This window comes from Tupaia chinensis, unplaced genomic scaffold (assembly GCF_000334495.1).
Source record: "Tupaia chinensis unplaced genomic scaffold, TupChi_1.0 Scaffold000037_4, whole genome shotgun sequence".
In the NCBI taxonomy this organism is placed as follows: domain Eukaryota; kingdom Metazoa; phylum Chordata; class Mammalia; order Scandentia; family Tupaiidae; genus Tupaia; species Tupaia belangeri.
Window position 1 is genome coordinate 320531 of NW_006159487.1, and position 20593 is coordinate 341123.

General features: G+C 55.0%; 1 protein-coding gene across 1 annotated transcript in view; it reads left to right on the top strand.

The window, feature by feature from the left end:
* Positions 1-9998: 9998 nt before the first annotated feature.
* The window catches only part of ROBO3 (roundabout guidance receptor 3), a 39633-nt gene continuing 29038 nt past the window's right edge, over positions 9999-20593 (top strand). Inside the window, 8 exon segments of the mRNA XM_027772686.1 lie at positions 9999-10199; positions 12312-12323; positions 12422-12494; positions 14724-14892; positions 15339-15433; positions 16359-16407; positions 18450-18621; positions 19241-19297. Of these exon segments, the coding sequence (XP_027628487.1) occupies positions 9999-10199; positions 12312-12323; positions 12422-12494; positions 14724-14892; positions 15339-15433; positions 16359-16407; positions 18450-18621; positions 19241-19297 (828 nt within the window).

Genomic DNA, 20593 nt, shown 5'->3' on the forward strand with positions numbered 1-20593 from the left:
CGGCCGTGCGGCTGGCTCGCGCGCTCCCCGCCCTGCTCCCGGCTCCAGGTGGGCTCCGGGGACCGGCGGCGGGAAGGCGCAGGCGCAGGGCTGTGGTCTGGCGAGGCGTTAGGACAGGTGTGCAGGAGGCAGCGCGCTGCAACGGGGCAGGTGAGCGCCCGCGGAGGTGAGCGCCAGTGTGAGAGCCAGTGGGGGTGAGCGCCAGTGGGGTGAGCATCAGTAGGTGAGCATCAGTGGGGTGAGCATCAGTGGGTGAGCATCAGTGGGGTGAGCATCAGTGGGTGAGTATCAGTGGGTGAGCATCTGTGGGATGAGTATCAGTGGGGTGGGTGAGCATCAGTGGGGTGAGCATCAGTGGGGTGAGTATCAGTGGGTGAGCGCCTGTGGGGTGAGCGCCAGTGGGCTGAGCGCCTGTGTAGCACTGCACTGGGGCAGGTGTGCAGCAGGTGGAGTGCTGCAGCTTTGGGGGAACCCCTTTGGAGATCTGTGCTCTGATGCAGGTCACGAGATTGCTTTGGAGACGGTCTGGGGGGATGTCATGGTTTGGTTTGTAGAGAATGGAACATCTGTCTGTAGCTTGAGCATCGGAGCCGCCCTGCCCTCCCCGTGGAAACTGGTCGTTTTACCAGTTGGTTGTGCTCCCAAATGCAAGGTGGCCAGTGTGAGTCACCCCACCCCTGGCAGTCCCTTGAGTGTGAGGTGACAGACAAGCTCCACCACTCCACACTGCTCTGAAATATCTCACACTCTCAAAGCTGAAAGTCCTGGCAGACTGTCCTGGATCATTTACTTAAAAATTCAGCAGGCTGTTTTTCATTTAAGCAGACATAATTGAGGAGCCTGACCAATGACTATGAGTAAACTGTGCAGTACTTTTAAAAACAGCAAATATGTGTTTGGTTTAAAAAGCAAAACTCAGTGAGGTCAGCATGTCTTTCGTTCTGAGAATCACCTGGGAGAGTGACTGGCTGTCCCCAGGAGTCAGAGGGTGAGGCAGAGTGAGGAAGAGGTGTCCTCACGTGCCGCAGCAGACTGCCAGAGCAGTTCATCGGTTACTGTGTAAGGTGCTAAGGCCGGCCTGGACGGCATGCTCCCTTCCTTTTCTCTAAGAGGGAGATGCAGTCTGGATGTGGGTGGAGGATGTGGCTCTTACAGCTGCGGTGCCTGGCCTCAGTTCCTAGCCTGGCCACCTCTCAGCCTCGGAGAGGCCCTGGCTTCCAGCTCTGCGGGTCAGTGGGCCTCACTGCTGCCAGAGTGCAGTGTCAGTACAGGCAGTCCCGAGAATGGTGCTGGAGTCATAGGACGCGTATGCGAGCGGCAGAATGATCACAGACCCCTCTCTAAGCGACATTCACCCTCATTTAGCCCAGCAGTAAATTCTTAATGTCCTAGAGATTTAGTGTGTACGGACGTCAGGTCTAAGCCATACCCTAAAGCTGAGGCACTGAGGGGCTAGAAATCACAGCTTTATCCTGAACTCATCACTTCACAGCCCTGAAGAAAAGCCCTCCCTCCACCTATCGTCTGTCCTGGATGGTTCTCAGATCAGCTCTAATTCATACTGGAAGTCTTCCCAAATAAAGCAGAGGAAGTCTCTTGTCCCATGGATTTCTGTTTCCAGCCATTATTTTTGTGTTACCCTTCTCCCATCCTCACCCCATCAGTCTAGCCAATGAGAAAAGGTTGCATTAAAAAGTAAATTTCTGAGGGCCAGTAGGTGGCATCATGGGTTAGGTGCTAGACACTCCCACATGGCCAACCGTGATTCGAGTCCCAGACCTGGTGGCTTGCTTTCTCACTTTCCCTCTCTCTGTGTGTCTCTTTCTGGTCAAATTAAAATAAATGAATGAATAAATAAAATTTAAAAAAGATTTCTGGGTCAGCCAGTAGCTGATCCCACATGACCAATTGCTTAGTTTGATTCCTGGACCTGGCAGTTATGTGTGTGTGCCCAACCCCCCTGAAGGAGAGGTGGAGAAGGGATTGCCATGTGATTGTACCCAGGAGGGTCCTGTCTCCCTGTCCTTGCTGTCTCACACTCTCCCCAGCAAGCACGATTCGAGTCCCAGACCTGGTGGCTTGCTTTCTCACTTTCCCTCTCTCTGTGTGTCTCTTTCTGGTCAAATTAAAATAAATGAATGAATAAATAAAATTTAAAAAAGATTTCTGGGTCAGCCAGTAGCTGATCCCACATGACCAATTGCTTAGTTTGATTCCTGGACCTGGCAGTTATGTGTGTGTGCCCAACCCCCCTGAAGGAGAGGTGGAGAAGGGATTGCCATGTGATTGTACCCAGGAGGGTCCTGTCTCCCTGTCCTTGCTGTCTCACACTCTCCCCAGCAAGCACACTGTCCTCTGGCAATTTTCTTTTAAATTTTATAATAAATAAATGACCAGTGACACCCTGAAGCTAAAACCAAGCCACCAATGTAAAGTCCGATGTGTGTGTGCAGGTGTGCGGCATGCTGTCTAGGCAGCTGGGCAGGGCTGGAGGGAGGGGCATGTCTGAGAATCCTTAGTCAGCAGAGCTCATGGAGGGCCCTGCTGGGCCTGAAGGGACTACTCCACCTCGAGTTGAGTGATCCGTCACTTGTAAATTTGAATGATGCTCCTAAGTAGGTAAGGGCCTCGGAGAGGTGATTGGTCAACGCGTCAAGGATGGGATATGAGCAGGGGTGAGAGACAGCACAGGGTCAAGGATTGGATATGAGCAGGGGTGAGAGCACAGGGTCAAGGATGGGATATGAGCAGGGGTGAGACAGCACGGGAACGTGCCCTAACCCACCAGCTGCTCCTTTCATGTGCACCTCTGCCCCTTGTTCATTTCTCCCAGTCTTGACCCTGTGTCTCCGTTTCCCACTTCCCTGAAGCAGCCCCACCCACTTGTGTACTTGGGTGGCACGTGGCCGTCTGCTCCTGGAGCTCGGTCCGCCCTGCAGCACGCTCACCACAGCACTTACTCTCCAGCTGTGTGTGTGTGTGTGTGTTTTCCTGCCACCTCCACTCAGGGGCAGACCTGCCAGTGGGGTCAGCGTGAGTCAGAGGAAGCTGGCCTCTCCGTGACCACTGTGGCTCAGACTCTCGGCCTGCTTGGCCTGAAATACTCCAGGCTCATCCCCAGTGCCCAGGGCCCAACCGAGAGAAGAGAGACCGGGTCATGGTCTATGGAGGGTGTAGGGTGCAATCTCCCCCTCCCCCTTTCTCTCTCTTGCTCTGTCATAAATAAGTGGAAAACAAGCAAACAGAAACAAGTGCTGATGGAGCCTGGAAGTTTCGTAGTGGTGAAGTGTGAGCCTGACCTGGTGGGGAGACTCCAGAGGCCAGGCTGGAGACCTCCCTGAGAGTGCTGAGTGCCCATGATCTGGGAGCTGCCTGAGATGCTGCTGGGTGCAGGGAGGGCCGTCCCTGGGCCACACAACAGCAACCTTTACCACAGCAGACACGGCTCCCCGTGCTGATGCTGCAGGGCTGGCAAAAAGCTTTAACAAGGATCTGCCTCTGCCTCTGTGTGTCAGCACTGTGAGGCAGGGTGGAAGCTGCCTGCTAGCCAGAGAAGGCCCAGGAAGATAAGAAAGTTTGTACAGGACTGCAGGGTGCCAGAGGTTTCACACCCTCAACAATTAACATACAAAAACAGCTGGCTTTACATTGGCTTCCCCTTCCCCCTTTGCCCTGTAAAAGAATAAACTTGAGGGTGACTGCCTCCATCGGAGGGGTCTGGGCTGCCGGATCCCCACCTTTCTCTGCTTGTGTGTATTTCTTTTCTTTTAATTAAAAAATTATTTTATTTAGCTTTACTTATTTATTTATTTATTTTTATTTGACCAGAGAGGGACAGAGCAGGAGAGCAAGAGCGTGCACATGAGAGAGAGAGAGGAAAGTGGGAGAGCAAGCCACCGAGTCCAGGGCTTGACCGTGGTTGGCAATGTGAGAGTCCAGCACCTCTAACCACCATGCCATCTACCGGCCCATGTGTTTGTTTATATTTCTTTTTCTTTCCTTTTTTTTTTTTTTTTTTTTGGGGGGGGTTTTTTCTTTAAGGCCCCGGGCGCACCCCAGGTCCAGGACTTGAAGCACAGTTGACTACACGGGAGTCCAGCAACATAGCCATGATGCCGACTGCTGGTCCCCTTTTTTTTTTTTTTTTGCTATAGGACACGTGCACTCGCCAGACAGAGAGAGACAGAGACAGAAAGCGAGAAATCACCCCCCAGGGGGGATGGCCACTCTGCAATCCCTTCTCCTCCATTCTCCTCTCAGGATCTTGGGCACGTACGCACACGTGCCCGGCGTGAGTTTTAAGCCACCGGGTCCGGGACATGAACCGCGGTCAACTACGTGGGAGTCCAGCAACATAGCCATGATGCCGACTGCTGGTCCCCTTTTTTTTTTTTTTTTGCTATAGGACACGTGCACTCGCCAGACAGAGAGAGACAGAGACAGAAAGCGAGAAATCACCCCCCAGGGGGGATGGCCACTCTGCAATCCCTTCTCCTCCATTCTCCTCTCAGGATCTTGGGCACGTACGCACACGTGCCCGGCGTGAGTTTTAAGCCACCGGGTCCGGGACATGAACCGCGGTCAACTACGTGGGAGTCCAGCAACATAGCCATGACGCTAACTGCTGGTTCCCCCCCATTTCTATTTTTAAAGTCAATTTAAAAATGTTATTAGCTGATAGAGAACTGCCATACTTTCTTCGTATCATGGTCCTACTGTTCCTGAATTTAGTTTGCAAATGGAAGCGGGGACCAAGAGCAGTTTCTTAGGTACTCAACGAAATTTAAAGAAGTGGGAAATGTTCACAGTTATGAAATAAAACTGCAGTTCCGAGAAAACGTCTTCATGTGCATTTTTTTAGAATTATTTTATTTAACTTTATTTATTTATTTATTTGTTTTAATTTGACCATAGAGTGGGGGGAGGGGGGAGAAAGGGATAAAGCAAGCTGCCAGGTCCAGGACTCAAACTGCAATCAGCCATGTGGGAGTCCAGTGATGTAAATGTTACTCCATCTGCTGGTCTGATTGTCATTATTTTTGTTTGGAAAGGTTTTTCCTATAGGGCACGTGCGCTTGCCAGAAAGACACAGAGAGAGAGAGAGAGAGAGAGAGAATGAGAAATCACCCCCCAGGGGGGATGGCCACACTACAGTCCTTTCTCCTCCATTCTCGGGATCTTGGGTACGCACGCACACGGGCCTGTTGTGAGTTTAGGCCATTAGGTCCTGGACTCGAACCGCAGTCGACTACGTGGGAGTCCAGTGACATAGCCATGATGCCAACTGCTGGTCCCTTCATGCGTATCTTAAAATTGTTTTGCTTTCTATTTAGGTACTGTGGGAAATGTATTTATAATGTCTTTGGAAAATACCTAATTGTGCAAAGTCTGATCTTCTCAATTCTTTTCAGGCTATGGATGTTGAAGTGTATTCTAAGGTGCTCACACTTTCTATAAATCCATGTTGTCTGGAGGCGCCTCCCATTCAGCTCTCTGACATCTCATCCAGAATTCGTGGGAGAGCAAGAATTCCTGGCCACTTCATTTCCACACTGCAGCCACTTAATACCATGTCATCCAGAATGATGTGTACTCGATCTAAATTAAACATCATGTCTAATTGACAAACTTGGCTGAAGTACTCATCCAAAGCCTCCAGGGACCAGCAGTTAGCGTAATGGCCACGTCACTGGACTCCCACGTAGTCGACCACAGACCCAGTGGCTTAAACTCACACCGGGCGCATGTGTGTGCATGCCCAAGATCCCGAGAGGAGAATGGAGGAGAAGGGATGGCAGCGTGGCCATCCCCCCGGGAGGTGATTTCTTGCTTTCTGTCTCTATGTCTCTCTCTGTCTTATCTGGCGAGTGCACGTGCGCTATAGCAAAAACCTCTCAAAAAAAAAAGCCTCCACATGGTTATGGATAAATTCATAAATAGCCATTCGATCCTCAGGTCATTAACGCAGCCGCAGTGAGGAGAGCTGTGTGCCCCACAGCTGAGCGTGAGCCCTTCTGCTCGGTGAGGGCCATGCCCCACTAGCAGCCCTCTAGCTACCGGTGCAGCCTCCTTGGGCATCCATTCTGCCTCCCACGGGTGTTTACTCTGACCCACAGCCGCTCCCACGCAGGAAACGTGTTCGGCCGTGAGAATCACAGCAGCTAGGGGTGTGCCCTCCTTGTGTCTCTGAAGAAAGGAATTAACAAAAACTAAACTATCCGTGGCTTCCCGTTGGGATAGAATAATCCAAACTGTTTGCTACGACGAGGCTTTATGACATGTCCATATGTTTCCTAATGTTTTTCCAAGAAGCGGAGTCTACGCTCCCTCCCCTGGGGCCCCGGGTGAGTCTGTGACTTTCTCAATGCGTCAAATTTGGGGGAAGTGGCCCTACATGACCTTTAAGTCCCTAGCGGGGATACCACAGCTTCTGCGGTCTCTTTCGAGAACCATCTTTGCCAGTAAGAGGTGGAGAGACCACACAGGGCAGGAAAGCACCGGGGTGGGGGCCGTCGAAGCCTTCCGTGTCTCCATCCAGCCCAGCTCCTGAGGAAGAACAAGCCTCGCGGCCACCCCAGCTGCAGCCATCACTGGATGTCGGTCACAGGCGACCTTCGACAAGAGCTTCCCAGCTGACTCTGGGCACCCCCAGATTTAAAAGCAAAGTTAATCGTTGTTATTCATTCTAAGCCACTAAGGTTTTGTTACGCAGCAGTAAGAATTAAACAACCAGGGGCCAGCTGGTGTGTGGTTAGGGTGCTGGATCCCACACGGCTGACTCTGCAGTTCGAGTCCCAAACCTGGTGGCCTGAAGTACGCCCGGGCACGTGTGTGTGCCAGGGATCCTGAGAGGAGAGTGGGGGCGTGGTTGTGGTGCAACTGTCCCCCCGAGGGTGATTTCTCACTTTCCCTCTGTGTTTCTGTCTCTCTCTGACAAATGCACACTCCCCATGGCAAAAACATCTGAGAAAAACACAGAAGAACTGAACAGCCAGGGCCAACAGGGTGCCGTGGTGGTTAAGATGCTGGACTCCCACGGGGCTGAACATGGTTTGAGTCCTAGACCCGGTGGCTGGCTAGCTTATTCTCTCTCTCTCTGGTGAATTAAATAATAAATAAATAAATAAATAAATATATTTTAAGAGGATTTTGCTTTAAGGCGTGCATGCTCAGAGTGGGAGACAAACATGGGGAGCTTTCACAGGCCTGGAGTCATTCCAAACCAGACTGGGGTGCTAGACAAGGCACTCAAATAGTTTTGTCCCAGAAACTGACGTCCACGTATGTGACTGGCTGATTTTCCACTGAGGTGGAAGGCCGTGTCGTGCAGGGTTATCTCGTTAGCTAGGGCATCCATGCGGGAAAAACGCACGCAAGCACATCCCTTCAACCACACGAGACTTCATTCATTCAGTCAAAGGCCTGAAGGGGAAACGCAACGGTAACTCACAGAGAAGGGTACAATTTGGGGGCAAAGCAATTTTAGATTGGACGCCAAAAGTACAACCTATAGGGAAAAACTGATAGATTGAACTTGATAAAGTTAAGAACTAATGCCTTTTTTTTTTCAGAGATTTTTATTATAGGGCACATACACTCATTGGAGAGACAGAAACAGGCAGAAAGTGAGAAACCCTCCAGAGGGGATGGCCACGCCCAGTCCCTTCTGTCAGGATTTTGGACATGCACATGTGCCTGGTGTGTTTCGAGCTGTCAGTCCCAGGATTCAAAGCACAGTTGGTCATGTGGGAGTCTAGTGACGTAACCATTATGCCATCTACCGGTCCCTGCACTGCTTTTTAAAAAGCATAGTTAAGAGAATAAGAAGACAAGCAGCAAATTTGGAAAAGAGTGGTGAATTACATATCTGATAAAGTGTTTGTGCCCAAATCATGTACAGAAAGCTCAAAACTCAGTAATAGGTAAATATCCCAACTTTTTTTCTTGTTTTTGCTTTTTTTTTTTTTTGCCTTAGGGCATGTGTGCTCACCAGAGACAGACAGTAAAAGAGAAAGTGAGAAACCACCCCCAGGGGGATGGCCACACTGTAATCCCTTCTCCATTCTCCGCTCAGGATTTTGGGCATGCACACACACACACACCTGGCATGAGTTTCAAGCCACCAGGTCTGGAACCTGAGGTCAGCCATGTGGGAGTCCAACAGCGCAGCCAGTCCACCATCTGCTGGTCGCCCCCACAACGTAATTTTTACAGTGGGCAAATTTTTAAAAAAATGGGCAAAAATACTGGAACACATTTTTCCAAAGAGGATGTACAGATGACAAGTAAGTACATGGAACAATATTATTGGTCTTTGGAAAATGCGGGTTACAGCCAGACTGAGCTGTAACATTACACACCTGTTAGGATGGCTGACGGTGGACAGCCTGACCATGCTGGCTGATGAGGAGGACCGTCGTGCGTCACGGATGGTGTAAACCGCACCATTGCTGTGGAAGGAAGTTCCCAAACGTACCTGTGGCTTGTTCCCTTACCAGGACCCCTGCCGAATATATCCTCCCTGAAGCCTGAAATTCTGCAATTAGAGAATTATCGTCAAGGACTTTATAGGAATTTCTTTTCAAAATCAATAAAACTGGTAACGGGACCACACCAACATGCGCGGAAGGTCACGGTAGCTTCTCCCAGGATCCACCAGCCAGGGCTCAGCGTGGAGAGAACCACGCAGGGCCTCCGGGGGTCATGGACAATAGGCAGAAAGGACCGTGGGGAAAAGACATGAAAGACGCCCCTGTCCCTCCCTGACTTTTACACTATTCGCCCTAGGAGAGCGAAGGAGACCTGGGGGGTGGAGCCCAGTCTTGGAGAAGAGCAGGGACTAAGACTTTGGTTTAAATGTATCCAAGTGAAACTGGAGGCCCCCTGGTGGGCAAGTATCAGCCCTGCTTTCTCTGCTACTATGTAACAAAGGTACTTTCCAATCAGGAAAAGTCAAAACCAAGACTGCTATTTGTATAGTGACCTGTGTCCCACCCCCACAGCTTCCCTTGGCCACGGCCTGTTCCTGAATGGTGGGCATGAAGGTGGCCTGGGTCCAAGGAGCGCATGTGGCCAGAAAGCGAGGCCCGGGAGCACAGCGGCTGTGGCCACTGCACAAAGCCTCAGCTCTGGCTCTGGGCCCCAGGATTAGGACGCGCTTTCCCGGGGCAGCATGCTGCTGGTCACCACAGCTGCCACAGGGCAGCCTCTTCGATCTGCACTCTGCTGCGTGTGCCCCAGCCGGCTCTAACTTGTACCCTCTCATTGTGATAAGACTGTCAGCCTGGAGTTTTGTGAGTGAGTCTAGAAAATTCTCCCTGCGAACCTGTGGGCGATCGTGGGGATGCCCCCATTTGTGGCCAGTGGGTCTGGAGTGAGCAAACTGTGTGTATAGTGAGTGAGAAGGAAGACGCTCTGCCTCCTTAGTCCAGAGCCATCATGTTCTCACTGTGAGGGCTCCTTCTAGGAAAGGAGTGACGGTGACCTCAGCAAGGCCGAGCAGACTTAGTCCAGAGACACAGCTGCCCTGTCCAGAACCGGGGCTCGAGGGCCCACGAGCATGCGCACTCTCTCCAGGCCACTGGAGGGTGACGAGCCCACGTCCACCTTTTGACCCTGCTTTGGTTTTCTGTGGATCAGACCCACTCTTCAAAGACTCATCCCTCCAGAGATCCCAGGACTTTAGGAGCCCTGTCAGGAAGGAGGGGGACCAGATGTGACCTTGACAATAGCACACATACCTCCCCATCACAGGGAACAGTCCCTGAAGTGGCAGACTCTGGTGGGGGCAAAGGCCCTGCCCAGGCAGACACAAGCCGGTCACGTGCTGCTCACTCAGGCCTCACTTTGCAAGGGGAAAGGGAAGCCTTGGCCCAGAGAGGAGTAGTTCCTGGTCATCGATCATGTCACCGGCGAGTGGGGGACCTGAGCTCGACCCTGGGACTGCCTGGCCCTGGCATCCACCTACGTGTGCTGTTTTCCTTAGTCTCCAATGACCCATGGGGCAGGGGGAAACTGGCTGTTCTGTAGCTGGGGACCCCAGCATAGGAGATCCCCCGGCAGGAAATGCAGAGCTTCTGTCTGGAGTGATACGCAGCGGTGAGCTGTCCCAGGCTAAACCAGTGGCTGAGAGGGGACCAACCGGCGTAGCAAACCTCTTTGTGTCTGTCAATGAACTTCAAAGACCAAACGTTGGTTCAGTGAGTTTTCGCCTTGATCAAAAACAATGTGGGTTTTGTTTGTTTGTTTGTTTGATCCTAGATTTGGCATGAAAGGAGCGAGCATCGGCGTGTGCATAGCTTTACTCACGGCAGCCATTGCTAATGGCCTAGAACGGCAGGACCTTCTGGGTGAGCTTTTAACTTTGAGGCGTGGTAGAGGATGATTCACTTACTTTAAAGCCCCTCTTCCCTAACGCACTGAGTGGCATGAGGGCCTTAGCTCCGCGGTTCACGCCCGCAGACCCAGGAGCAGCCCCACGCACCCCACTGCCCATGGGGTGGTTCACATGAGCGGCTCTCGTTCAAGCAAGGGCATTACTTTTGCATCTCAAAGTAGTTCCAGCAACTGAGACGCTTTATGAACCAGAGTTCCCAGCAGCTGGGTGGCTGTGTGAGGGGGCTCCAGGGAAGGGTGGGGTGTCATGCTAGCAGCCTGGACTACCTGAGAGAGGCCAGCAGGGGCCGTGTTTGCAGCCTTCCGATGCTGCTTCACACCGGCTCTGGGTGCCCATGCATTTGAGCCCAGAAGGTGCCCAGGTCATGGCTGTGGTAAGAGGCTGTGATCCACTCAGAGTCTGAGCTTTTCCATGTGTACCTGATATCTGCCCACCCCAAAATGAGGGGGAGACTAAGCCTGACAGAAAAATAACCACTACGGGCTCAAACAGAACGCCGTCCCCTCGCTGGAGGGCTGGCCCAGCTGTGGGAAGTCCCCAGCGTTCTCTGTGAGGTGGGGGTGTCTGCCTTGGCCACCAGGCTGCTGGAGACTTCCCTCACTGTCAGGTCTGTGTGGACAGACCCTTCGCCTGCCCCTTCCCAGAACACGTGTTGAACCTTCCTTGAGTCCCACCTCGGGGTCAGGGTCATTTGGAGTATGGAGAGAGCCCCTATGCGTCCACTGTTAGGCCGGAGGCCTGGGCAGCTTGGATGTGGGGGTCGGATGCCACACCACAGTCGGCTGATGCAACCCGGATCTAGTCTGTCAACAGAACTAACCTGGATGTAGCACATGCGCTCTACCCTGCACACGACTCTACACTGCACACACGCTCTACCCTGCACACGGGGCTCTATCCTGCACACAGAGCTACTCTGCACACACAGCTCTACCCTGCACACGCACTCTACCCTGCACACAGAGCTCTACTCTGCACACACGCTCTACCCTGCACACACACTCTATCCTGTGCACACACACTCTACCCTGCACACAGGGCTCTACTCTGCACACATGGCTCTGCTCTGCACACAGAGCTCTGCCCTGCACACACAACTCTACCCTGTACACAGAGCTCTACCCTGCACACACACTCTACCCTGCACACAGGGCTCTACTCTGCACACGGCACCAGACCTTACATGGTACAGTAGCCAGCTCTCCCCCTAAACCATTACCACACATGGACTGTTCCTACCTTTAAGACACTTCTCCTCCCTATACTCTTATAAAAGTCTCGAACCCTGCAACTTCTCTGGCTCCCTCTCTCTTTCTCTGTCAGACCAGCACACCTCACCCAGGAGTGTTCCCAATAAAGGCTCTACATTTCTATTTTGTGTGGTTGGCCCCTTCCTCACATCCATCAGATGACTGGCCAGAATTTAGTGACAAGCCCCCCAAGGGGACTCTCAAGTCAGAAAAAAGCTTTTAGTTTCAAAGGTTTTATTCATTCTGTGAGTGAGAGAGACAGAGAGACAGCACCCCTACAGGGGCTTGACAGTACAACGCACCCCCAGCTCACAACCCCAGATTACGGACACACACCCCTTTGGTTCAAGAGGTCTCTGTGCTAACCCGGGTGCCCCACGTGGGCCAGCCTGCAGGGCGTTCCGCTTTCTGGCTGTGCCACTGGCCAGCCCTGAGTCTTCATTTTTGTTTAGGAAATGTTGCTGTGAGCAGAGGACTTGGGCAGCCGCTAAGAGGGGCCTGTGCACAGGGCGGGGAAGCAGAGGGAGCCCTCGGGGACCCTGACATTGCTTAGGCCCCCATGTGCTTATGTGCTACCAGAGCCCTGCGGTGGGAAGTTAAATTGCTGCAGTTTGCTTAGCTGTGGGACCTATCTTCACGCTTCTCTGAGTGTACCTCTTTTCCAGAAGGCCAAACCGGTAAGTTTCTGGGGCCTTTGTTCGCTAATGAGGAGGCTCAGCGGGCACAAATGTGTGCTATTCCCCACCACCCCCCCACCTCCACTCTACCCACCCAGACAGCCTCTCCTCCTGAGCAGGGCCTGGTGCAGGCACGGCGCTCGCTAATAAAGCAAGCGCTGCCACCTGGTGGTCAGCGATAGTACCGTGGGTATCTGGAGCCCAACCACCTAAAATCTTCGTACTGTGTTAAGGCTATGGGAGACGTATAGGTGGGTGTCAGGTTTCCCCAGGAAGTGCTAAGTCATTGTTCATACACAAGCAGCCGTGAGGCACTAGCACCTACAGGCGCTGGCACCCACGGGCGCTGGCACCCACGGGAGCTGGCACCTAGGCTACCAGCTGCAGACAGAGATGTGCAAAGCGCTTCTCAGCCTCTCTGTGTCTAAGAGATGCGTGACGACCAAATTGGGCTGGGAAACCATTAGGGTGATCCTTGCTCCCCAGTGAAAGGCTCAGAGGATGCAGAAGTGCCCAAGTCCATTAGGGGGCATGCTGAGTCTTTGGAGAAAATACACATGCACACACTCATGTTTACAAATACACTCATGTACACACGCACATACACTGCCCACATGCTTAAACACATTCATATACATACACATGCACCCAGAAACATGCACACACGCAAACAAAACACACATGTGCACAGATGTGCACACACATACAGCACATAAACACACACATGCACATACATTCACACAAAAATACACCTGCTCACACATGTACACTCACACAACACACGTAAACATACACAGACATGCAAAAATGCACACATATACATTTACACACATATACAGACACCCATGAGGACACATACGTACATGCATACACACATACACAAATGTGCACATACACTCATGCATGTGCAGATACAGAAATACATGTACACACACCCCCCACACACACCTGTGAATAGAGACACACACAGGGCTAATTCCGGAATGTGCCCAGAGCTCTCTGGGGAGTCATGTAGCTGACGGCCCCTCACCGAGTGGAGGACACTGCAGCGCCCAGTGCTCCCCCAGGACTGTGTCCCTTCCTCCCCATCCTTCTGGGCAGTGTTCCCACAGTGCGTCCAGCATAGTCCCCACCTGGGATTGGGCAGCAGGGCACCTGCTCTGTCCCTTCCCAAAACCGAGGAATCAGAAACTCTGCGGGGGACGGGCAGTGTTGAGGGGTTCTGATGTTGCTGTAAACATGGCAATCCCCTGGTCTAGGAAAACCACGTGGGCACAGGCGGAGGGAGGCTGCCGGGAGTGGGCGGGCGGCAAGTGCTCAGCCCATCACGCACCCCAGCATGTTAGAGGGAGCAGAGGGACGGTCACAGAAGGGGAACAGCAGAGTGGTGGCAAGGTGTTGCCTACTCAGCTGGGCTCCAGTGCCGTGGACACTGTTAAGTCACAAACACAGGAGGCCGCAGTTCTGAACTGACCTCCGACACCAGGCTCCATGAACCCAGCCGGAAAGGGAGTCCCTGGCTTTCAGGAGGCAGATGGACGCCTGCAGACCAGCCACGCTGCAGACAGGAGAGTCCAGTCTGCCTGGTTAGCCAAAAAGAAGTCCCTCTGTCTTTACCCTTGAAAGGTAAGCAGCTTTGACAGAGCCGCCCCTTTCTGTACTTGCTTGCTGCTTTCTTGGCCCTTCTCTACCTTTAAAACCAACCTCTTCTGTCAATTCCTTGGAAAGCTTCCAGTTCTGTTCAAATCTGGGTTTCCTGGATTGAGAGTCCCCAGGACCCCACATAGAGGCCCCTGTTCTTTGCAGACTCAGTGTTTGAAGTTCACTGGTGACTCTAGCCCATCACTCTTGGTCAGATTGGTTATGGTACCAGGATCTCTGACAGGGGACAGGGACTCCTCCATTCATGCTCCTCCAGAGAGGACCCCTCTATGCAGTGCACGTACTGTGAGCTAGGATTGTGGGCACTCTCGTGTGCCCCTACGCTCTACTTCTCCTGGTCCTGTAGTGCGGGGCAGTGGAAAGCCCCAACCCCACAGCTGGGGACTGGGATAGCTAAGCTAAGAACCAACTCCATTAAGAAAGAAAGCAGTTTCAAGTCACTCAGAGAATGAGATGGCCTGCAAAAGCTTTGGCCACAAGAGAGAGGGTATGTAATCACAGCCATGCCCACCCCCACACGCCTGCCTGAAACAACAGGACAGCCTAATGAAGAGTACACTGGCCAGCTGACCCTGAGAGCAGGCTCGTGGGAGCCACGGCTGCACCGTACACTCTGCAGTCTGCCCGCCCGGTGTGACTGGGACAGTGAAAACGACATATGGAACACTGGCAAGTCTGCCGGAAGCTGGCCCGTCTCCTGCACTGCTGTGCCCCCTTCCTCGCCCATTCCCTCTACAGCTGACCCTCCCAAGGCTGCTCTTTGGCGAGCACATCCTGGCACCTGGAGTCTGTGCTCCTGGGGCAACAGCCCAGCTGTGGCAGGGGGACCCGTGGTCTCTGTGTATGGCCTCTCCCTGTCTGAGGTGGACACCATCGAAGCCCTGCACCGGCCTCCACTCTGCCACGGGTAGTGCCGCTTCCTGAAGGGACCTGACTCAAACGTTTGCTCAAGGTCTCATGCAGTTGACAGCCTGGCCAGTGCCACCCCTTGCTGGCATTCCGCCACCTTCCCCGCCTCACCCTGCTGCCTGTGCCTCTGCACTATGCAGGCACTTCCTGCAGACTGGAGCGGACAGATCCCTGCGCTGCTGCCAGTGCTGTAGCTAAGTACAGTCAGGAAGGGCCAGCTCAGAGCAGCTGGGGGGCAGGCAGGAGACTTGCTGTGCGCCCTCAAATCCAGGCATCTCGTTCTCGTCCCAGCCGTGGTGGCACAGGAGCAGCGGGCAGACTGTGTGTCCAGAGGCCGAGCAAGCCGGGGAGTCCCTCCAACTCTGCTGCGATGAGAAGAGGGGGCCTGGGCGGACAGCGAAGCCCCTCCCCAACCCAGAGACTGTCAGGCCCTATCTGCTCCAGATTTATGGCTGCTCCTGGGGCGGCCGCCGGCCTCTCCACGGCCTCTTTACCAAGTGCAGCCCCAGCTGAGACCCCTCCCGCGAGGCAAGGGGCAGGTGCGGAGGGGTCTAGGCCACGCGGTCACGCCCCACTGCCCCACAGAGGCCCGGCCTCCCAGAGCGCACCAGGGCCCGGGCCAGGCGGTTGCCCCGCGTGGGAGCAGCCGCAGAGGTGCAGCGGGAAGCAGACACGCGCCACGCAGGCTGCTACTGTGGCCAAGACTGCAGCCAGACCTCTCAATGCCCCGCCAGGGGAGGGTTGGTCACAGGGATGGAGGGTGGAGGAGGGCCTGCACGGAAGAGCATGGCAGGAGTCTCTGCAGCGCCCCCACGTGCTATTGCACCTGACCTCATTCGCCCTCTCCGCCCATTGCTCTGCCTACCCAGGCTAACCATGGTCCTCTCCAACCCCAGCTGCCCAGGGAGGGTGGCGTCTTCTGTCTTCTGATTTTTCCTGGGCTTTGTGCCCCAGAGCACAGAAGAAGTAAGGTGGGCGCTCTGGTGTTCGTCCTTGAGTGCAGGCAGACAGTGGACAGAGGACGGCCAGCAGTGCCAGCCCCTGATTCCAGGCCCTGAGCGTCCTGGGCCAGGGAACCAGCAGGCTCTCCGTGGCCTTGACGAGTCATCCTGCCTGCCACCCTTAACACTCCCTGGGAGAGGGGCACTCGGGGAAGGACAGAGAATGAGCAGGGTCAGGGTCTAGCAGCACTCTGAGGGTCTAGCAGGCTCCACTCTGAGCTTGGTCTCCTGGGCACCTTGGAGTGGGGGAGCTGTCCTCAGCCACTGTGACCACAGCATTGTAAGTTCCTGTGCAGTAGATATTTCAGTTCATGAGCATGCATGAGACAGTGAGACCAGGTCAGGAACCCGGGTCCTCTTGTCCAGCTTCAGCCCTTGCAACAAGGCTGACCTCCCTCACCTGTCCCCACTGTGCTCACCATGGGTCTTGAAGCAAATCTCAGGACTCCTGTCACTTCTACAGATGCTGCAATCGAGCCCTACAACGTGAACTCTGAAACAGCGTACCGCTGGTAATGCCATTGTCACAACTCAGGAATTTACATATCACCAAAGATGCAGTCAATGTCCAAACTCTCCGGTTGCCTTAACTCTTCTTCCTCAGTGTTGTTCAAATTAGGATCCGCATAGTCTACAATGTTGTCTCTTAATCCAGGGGGCAGCCCCTCCCACCCTCTTTATTTCCTTGCAATTTATTTGTTGAAGAAAGCGGGTCATTTGTCCTGCATAATTTTCCACACTGGGTTGTGTTGAATGTATCCCCGCGGTGTCATCTGACTCGTCCCGCCCCTCTCTTCCCCGTAAAGCGGCTGTTGGACAGAGGCCTGGTGGGGAGCATCTGCTTTCTTCCCAAGAGGGCTCAGAGGCAGAATTACCGAGCTCGTCAGCGCTCGGTGGAGCTGGGCAGCAGTGGCACCGCTCAGGCACCTCGTCTGGTCACACTGCCCAGCCATGCTTCCCTTTCTTGGAGTCCCTTCGCATAGGAGCTGGAATCGCCTCTCCAGAGGGCCTGTCGTCTGAAACTTGTTCACCCTGAGCCACATTCTGAATAGGAAAGGCAGGATAAATGCCTGATTTTCCTTATTATTTTTCAAAACAATGAATTGATTTCTTAGCATTCTCTGAAGGTCACCAGTGATGGCTTTAAAGACGCCTTTATGAGCTCATGGATTTAACGAGTTAATGGGTTTCAAATCACGTACGTTCTGATTGCATGGAAGACTTACAAACGCTGAGCCCTGGCTTCTGCTACGGAAGATGGGCCCCTGAGCCCTCGAGCAAGACCAGAGCTACTCCAGACTGTCTCTGGACCTCTGACATGCATGCGTAGTCCAGAGTCCATGCCCTGTCCACTCGTAGATGAGAGGGCCGAGAAGTCAGCCACTTCCTCCCTAGAGTGGTCCAGCAGGAGGTGGACCCCCACAGGTGGGGCAGCCAGCTGCTCCCCGCCCCCCTCCCACGGAAGAGTCCAAGCCCCACACCTGAGATGAGACTTGTTTGTAGAAGCCTGGGGATATCCCCACTCCGGTCCACACTCAGCGGCCCACTGACTGCTAATTAGCCCCCCTCACCACACACAGGGTCTAGCAAAACCCGGGTGCGGGCAGCTCACTCCCACTTTAACATCTACCAGCAACTCATGGTCGCAGCCCTCCCTCCCCGGCAGGGTGTCACCTGGGGTGTCACCTGCAGGGCTCCGGCTCGCCCCAGGCTTGCTGTCTGCCTCACACAGCCACTCCTCAGAGGGCCCCTGGCGGATTTACTGCGTTAGCGACCCTGCAGCTTGTTTGAAGGACCGCACCTTGCCGCTGGTGGCTCTGTCTGTGTTTCCAGGCTGGTTAATTTCTCACACCTTCCTCGGGGCGGGGGCTGTACCTGTACCCCCGCCGGGACCCGCGGCCACGCAGGAGTCAGCCGAGGAGGGTCTGGTGAGAAATGACATCCCCAAGATGAGGCTCATGGAGGTATTCAGAGAGGAGGACTGCCTCTCTGCAGGCAGGTGCGGGGGTCCGGAGCAGAAGACAGCCCCACAGTGTGGCTGCCAGGAGCACTCTGCCCCGTGGGTCAGGACCCCGGCTCTGCCAGGACTGGCTGTCTTTGGGCCTCTGTATGTGTGTGTATGTGTGTGCCTGCTTCCTCCCGCTGGGCAGATAATTAAAGCTCCAGACGCAGAGGGGCGGGCAGTGTTCCCTGGGGCACATTTCACGGGCCTGATTAATGAGGCCGGGGAGTTAATGAGGAGGAAGCTAGACGGGAACTGAGCGTGGAGGCCTCTCCGGGCCTGGGGGTGCCCTCCGAAGGCATCTCCCTCCCTCTCCTCAGAGCCTAGTGGGACACGTGCCCACTCACTGGCCGCTGCTGAGAAGGGGCCGCCTGCTCACTGGCCATGAGAGCAGCCAGTTGTCTTCGGGGGCCCAAGACCTGTCTCCTACAGCACAACACAGGGCCTCAGGCGACTGTCCCTCCTTTCTCCTGGGGGGTGGATTCCAGGCCCACGGATTTCAGCCAGCTGCCACTGCCAACCACATGTCCGGACAAGGTGCTGACCCTGCAGCCCTCAGCTCCGTCTGCACGATGAGATCCCCATCCGTCTCCGGCTGCTCAAAGTGGCATTCGCTGAGTGCTATGTGCCTGATGGGGACTGCCCCGCACTTGGCGAGTGCCAGAGCATCCCGCTGGCTCTCCCGGCACCTCAGGGAGGAGGCCCTGCTGGTCTTGCTGCCAAGGTGAGGCGCCTGACCTACTATGCTTGTCCTGGGCCCAGCGATGGGCCGAGGGCAGGAGCTCAGGGTGGGAGGACCAAGAACACACAGTTGAAGGGCACCCAGGACTGCATGCCGGCAAACGTGAATGCGTGCAAGGAGAAGCCTCCGCTTGCTGCCAGCATCATTCATTCGGTTTTGAACCCAGAGTAGAGGCCAAGCACTGAGGCTGGAGCCCTGGGCAGCAGCAAGCCAGCCATGCCCGGGCTGCCCCCTCGCCCCATGTCCTGTCTCAGGTCCCAGGGCGGGAGCAGAGTGACCTCACCAACCCCCAACGCCTGACCTCCCCAGTCAGACCACGAACGTACCCATGGCCTCGCCCGATGCGGGCTTGTCCAGAAGAGAACACAACACAATGGTGGGGGGGGTGCGAGCTTAGACCCTGAAGGCCAGTGACAGACACTGCCTTCTGCCGAAGGGCAGCCGGGGTGAGACGGGACACGTGGGGCCTCGTGCTGTGTTGTGTCTAGAAATGGGGGAGAGTGTGGGTCACCCCACCAGGGCCCACAGAGCTCCTTGCCATGGTAGCAGGGCCTGGACCCTGGTTCTCCCCAGCAGCCTGGGCCTGCTCTGTGGCCTGCAGATCCACACCGTCTCCATCCAAGCAGCATCTGAGACCAGCAGGAGCCAACCCCCGCCAGTGAGGCCCAAACCAGCCAGTCTCCTCAGAGCAAAGTCTCCTGCAAAGTGAGGGCCTCCCAGGCCGCCTAGAAGCGGACCCACGGCCCCTCTCTCCAGACACCTCACCTGCCGCCCCAGCCCCCACCCCATGCTCCCCACAGCACATCATGGGGTCGCCAGCACTGGCAAAAGGAGTGAGCGCCAATCATTTTAGCCCAAGGAGCGTGTCTAGAGAAACCAATATTTAACGTCCCCATTTACATCGAAAGCGTGATTCTGATTATGAGATGGTAATGAGGGGATTAGCCAAAGGAGGGAGCCCCGCCAGCCACCCTCCTCCTTCCCTTCTCACCCTGCACGGGGCTGGGAGGGTGCTGGGGGGTACTCCCACTGAGGAGCATCCAAAATGCCAGGGCAGTGAGAGGCCGTCTTTCACGCCTGGGTAGTTAGCCTCAGAGGGGGCGGGGTGGGGCAGACCCCTACCCTGTCCTTCCTGGGCCTTCCCTCACTGAGCCCCTGCTTGGCTCTCGGCTTTGGGCTCCCCCTCTGAAGTCCCCACCCCAAACCCCTGTGGGGACCTGCTTTTTACACTGGGGATCTATCTCTGGCTTTCCTGTGGGGCAAGGGCCAGGAGCTGGAGAGCCCGTGGGGGCAGCCGGACACTGTGCTCCCGGGTCACCAGCGTGTGACTGTGGTCATGTGCTCCCGGGTCACCAGCGTGTGACTGTGGCCACGCCCCTGCTTTTGTGGCCCGTTCAGAGCCCATTTCTGCGGCCCAGATGGGTTAATCCATAATGCAGACGAGTAACTGCTGTCAGCTGCCCGCCGCCGGTGTGCTGCCCTAATGAAGCCCAGCTTGAGGGGCCCCCTTCTCAATGAGGGGCCGGCCCCAGCCCAGCCAGGCACACATGTGTCCCTGCCGCTCTGCCTGAAGCCTGGCTCCCTTCAGGGACCCCAGCCCGGCCTCCCCGGGGTGACCCAGCTGCCAGGACTGCAGCGGCCCGGGGGGAGGCTCTGATGGATGGGAGAGAGTTAGTTAATAGAGCCCAGACCACATGGGCCCTGTCCCCCCGCACTCCCCCCCCGCCCCCAGCATCCTGGCCTTTCAGAAGAGCCGGTGCTCTGCCTGCCTCAGCCATCAAGATGCCCTGAAATGGGCTTAGAGAGGGTCAGGAAGAGGCTTCCCAGTCCCTGTCCACGTGCCAGCCCGACCTCTGCCGGCCCCGGTTCCTGCGTGAGTTTGGGTAGAGCCTCGGGTGCCATAACTGAGAGTCGGAGCCCACCCAGAGCTCCTTCCCTTTAATTTTAGCCTGGG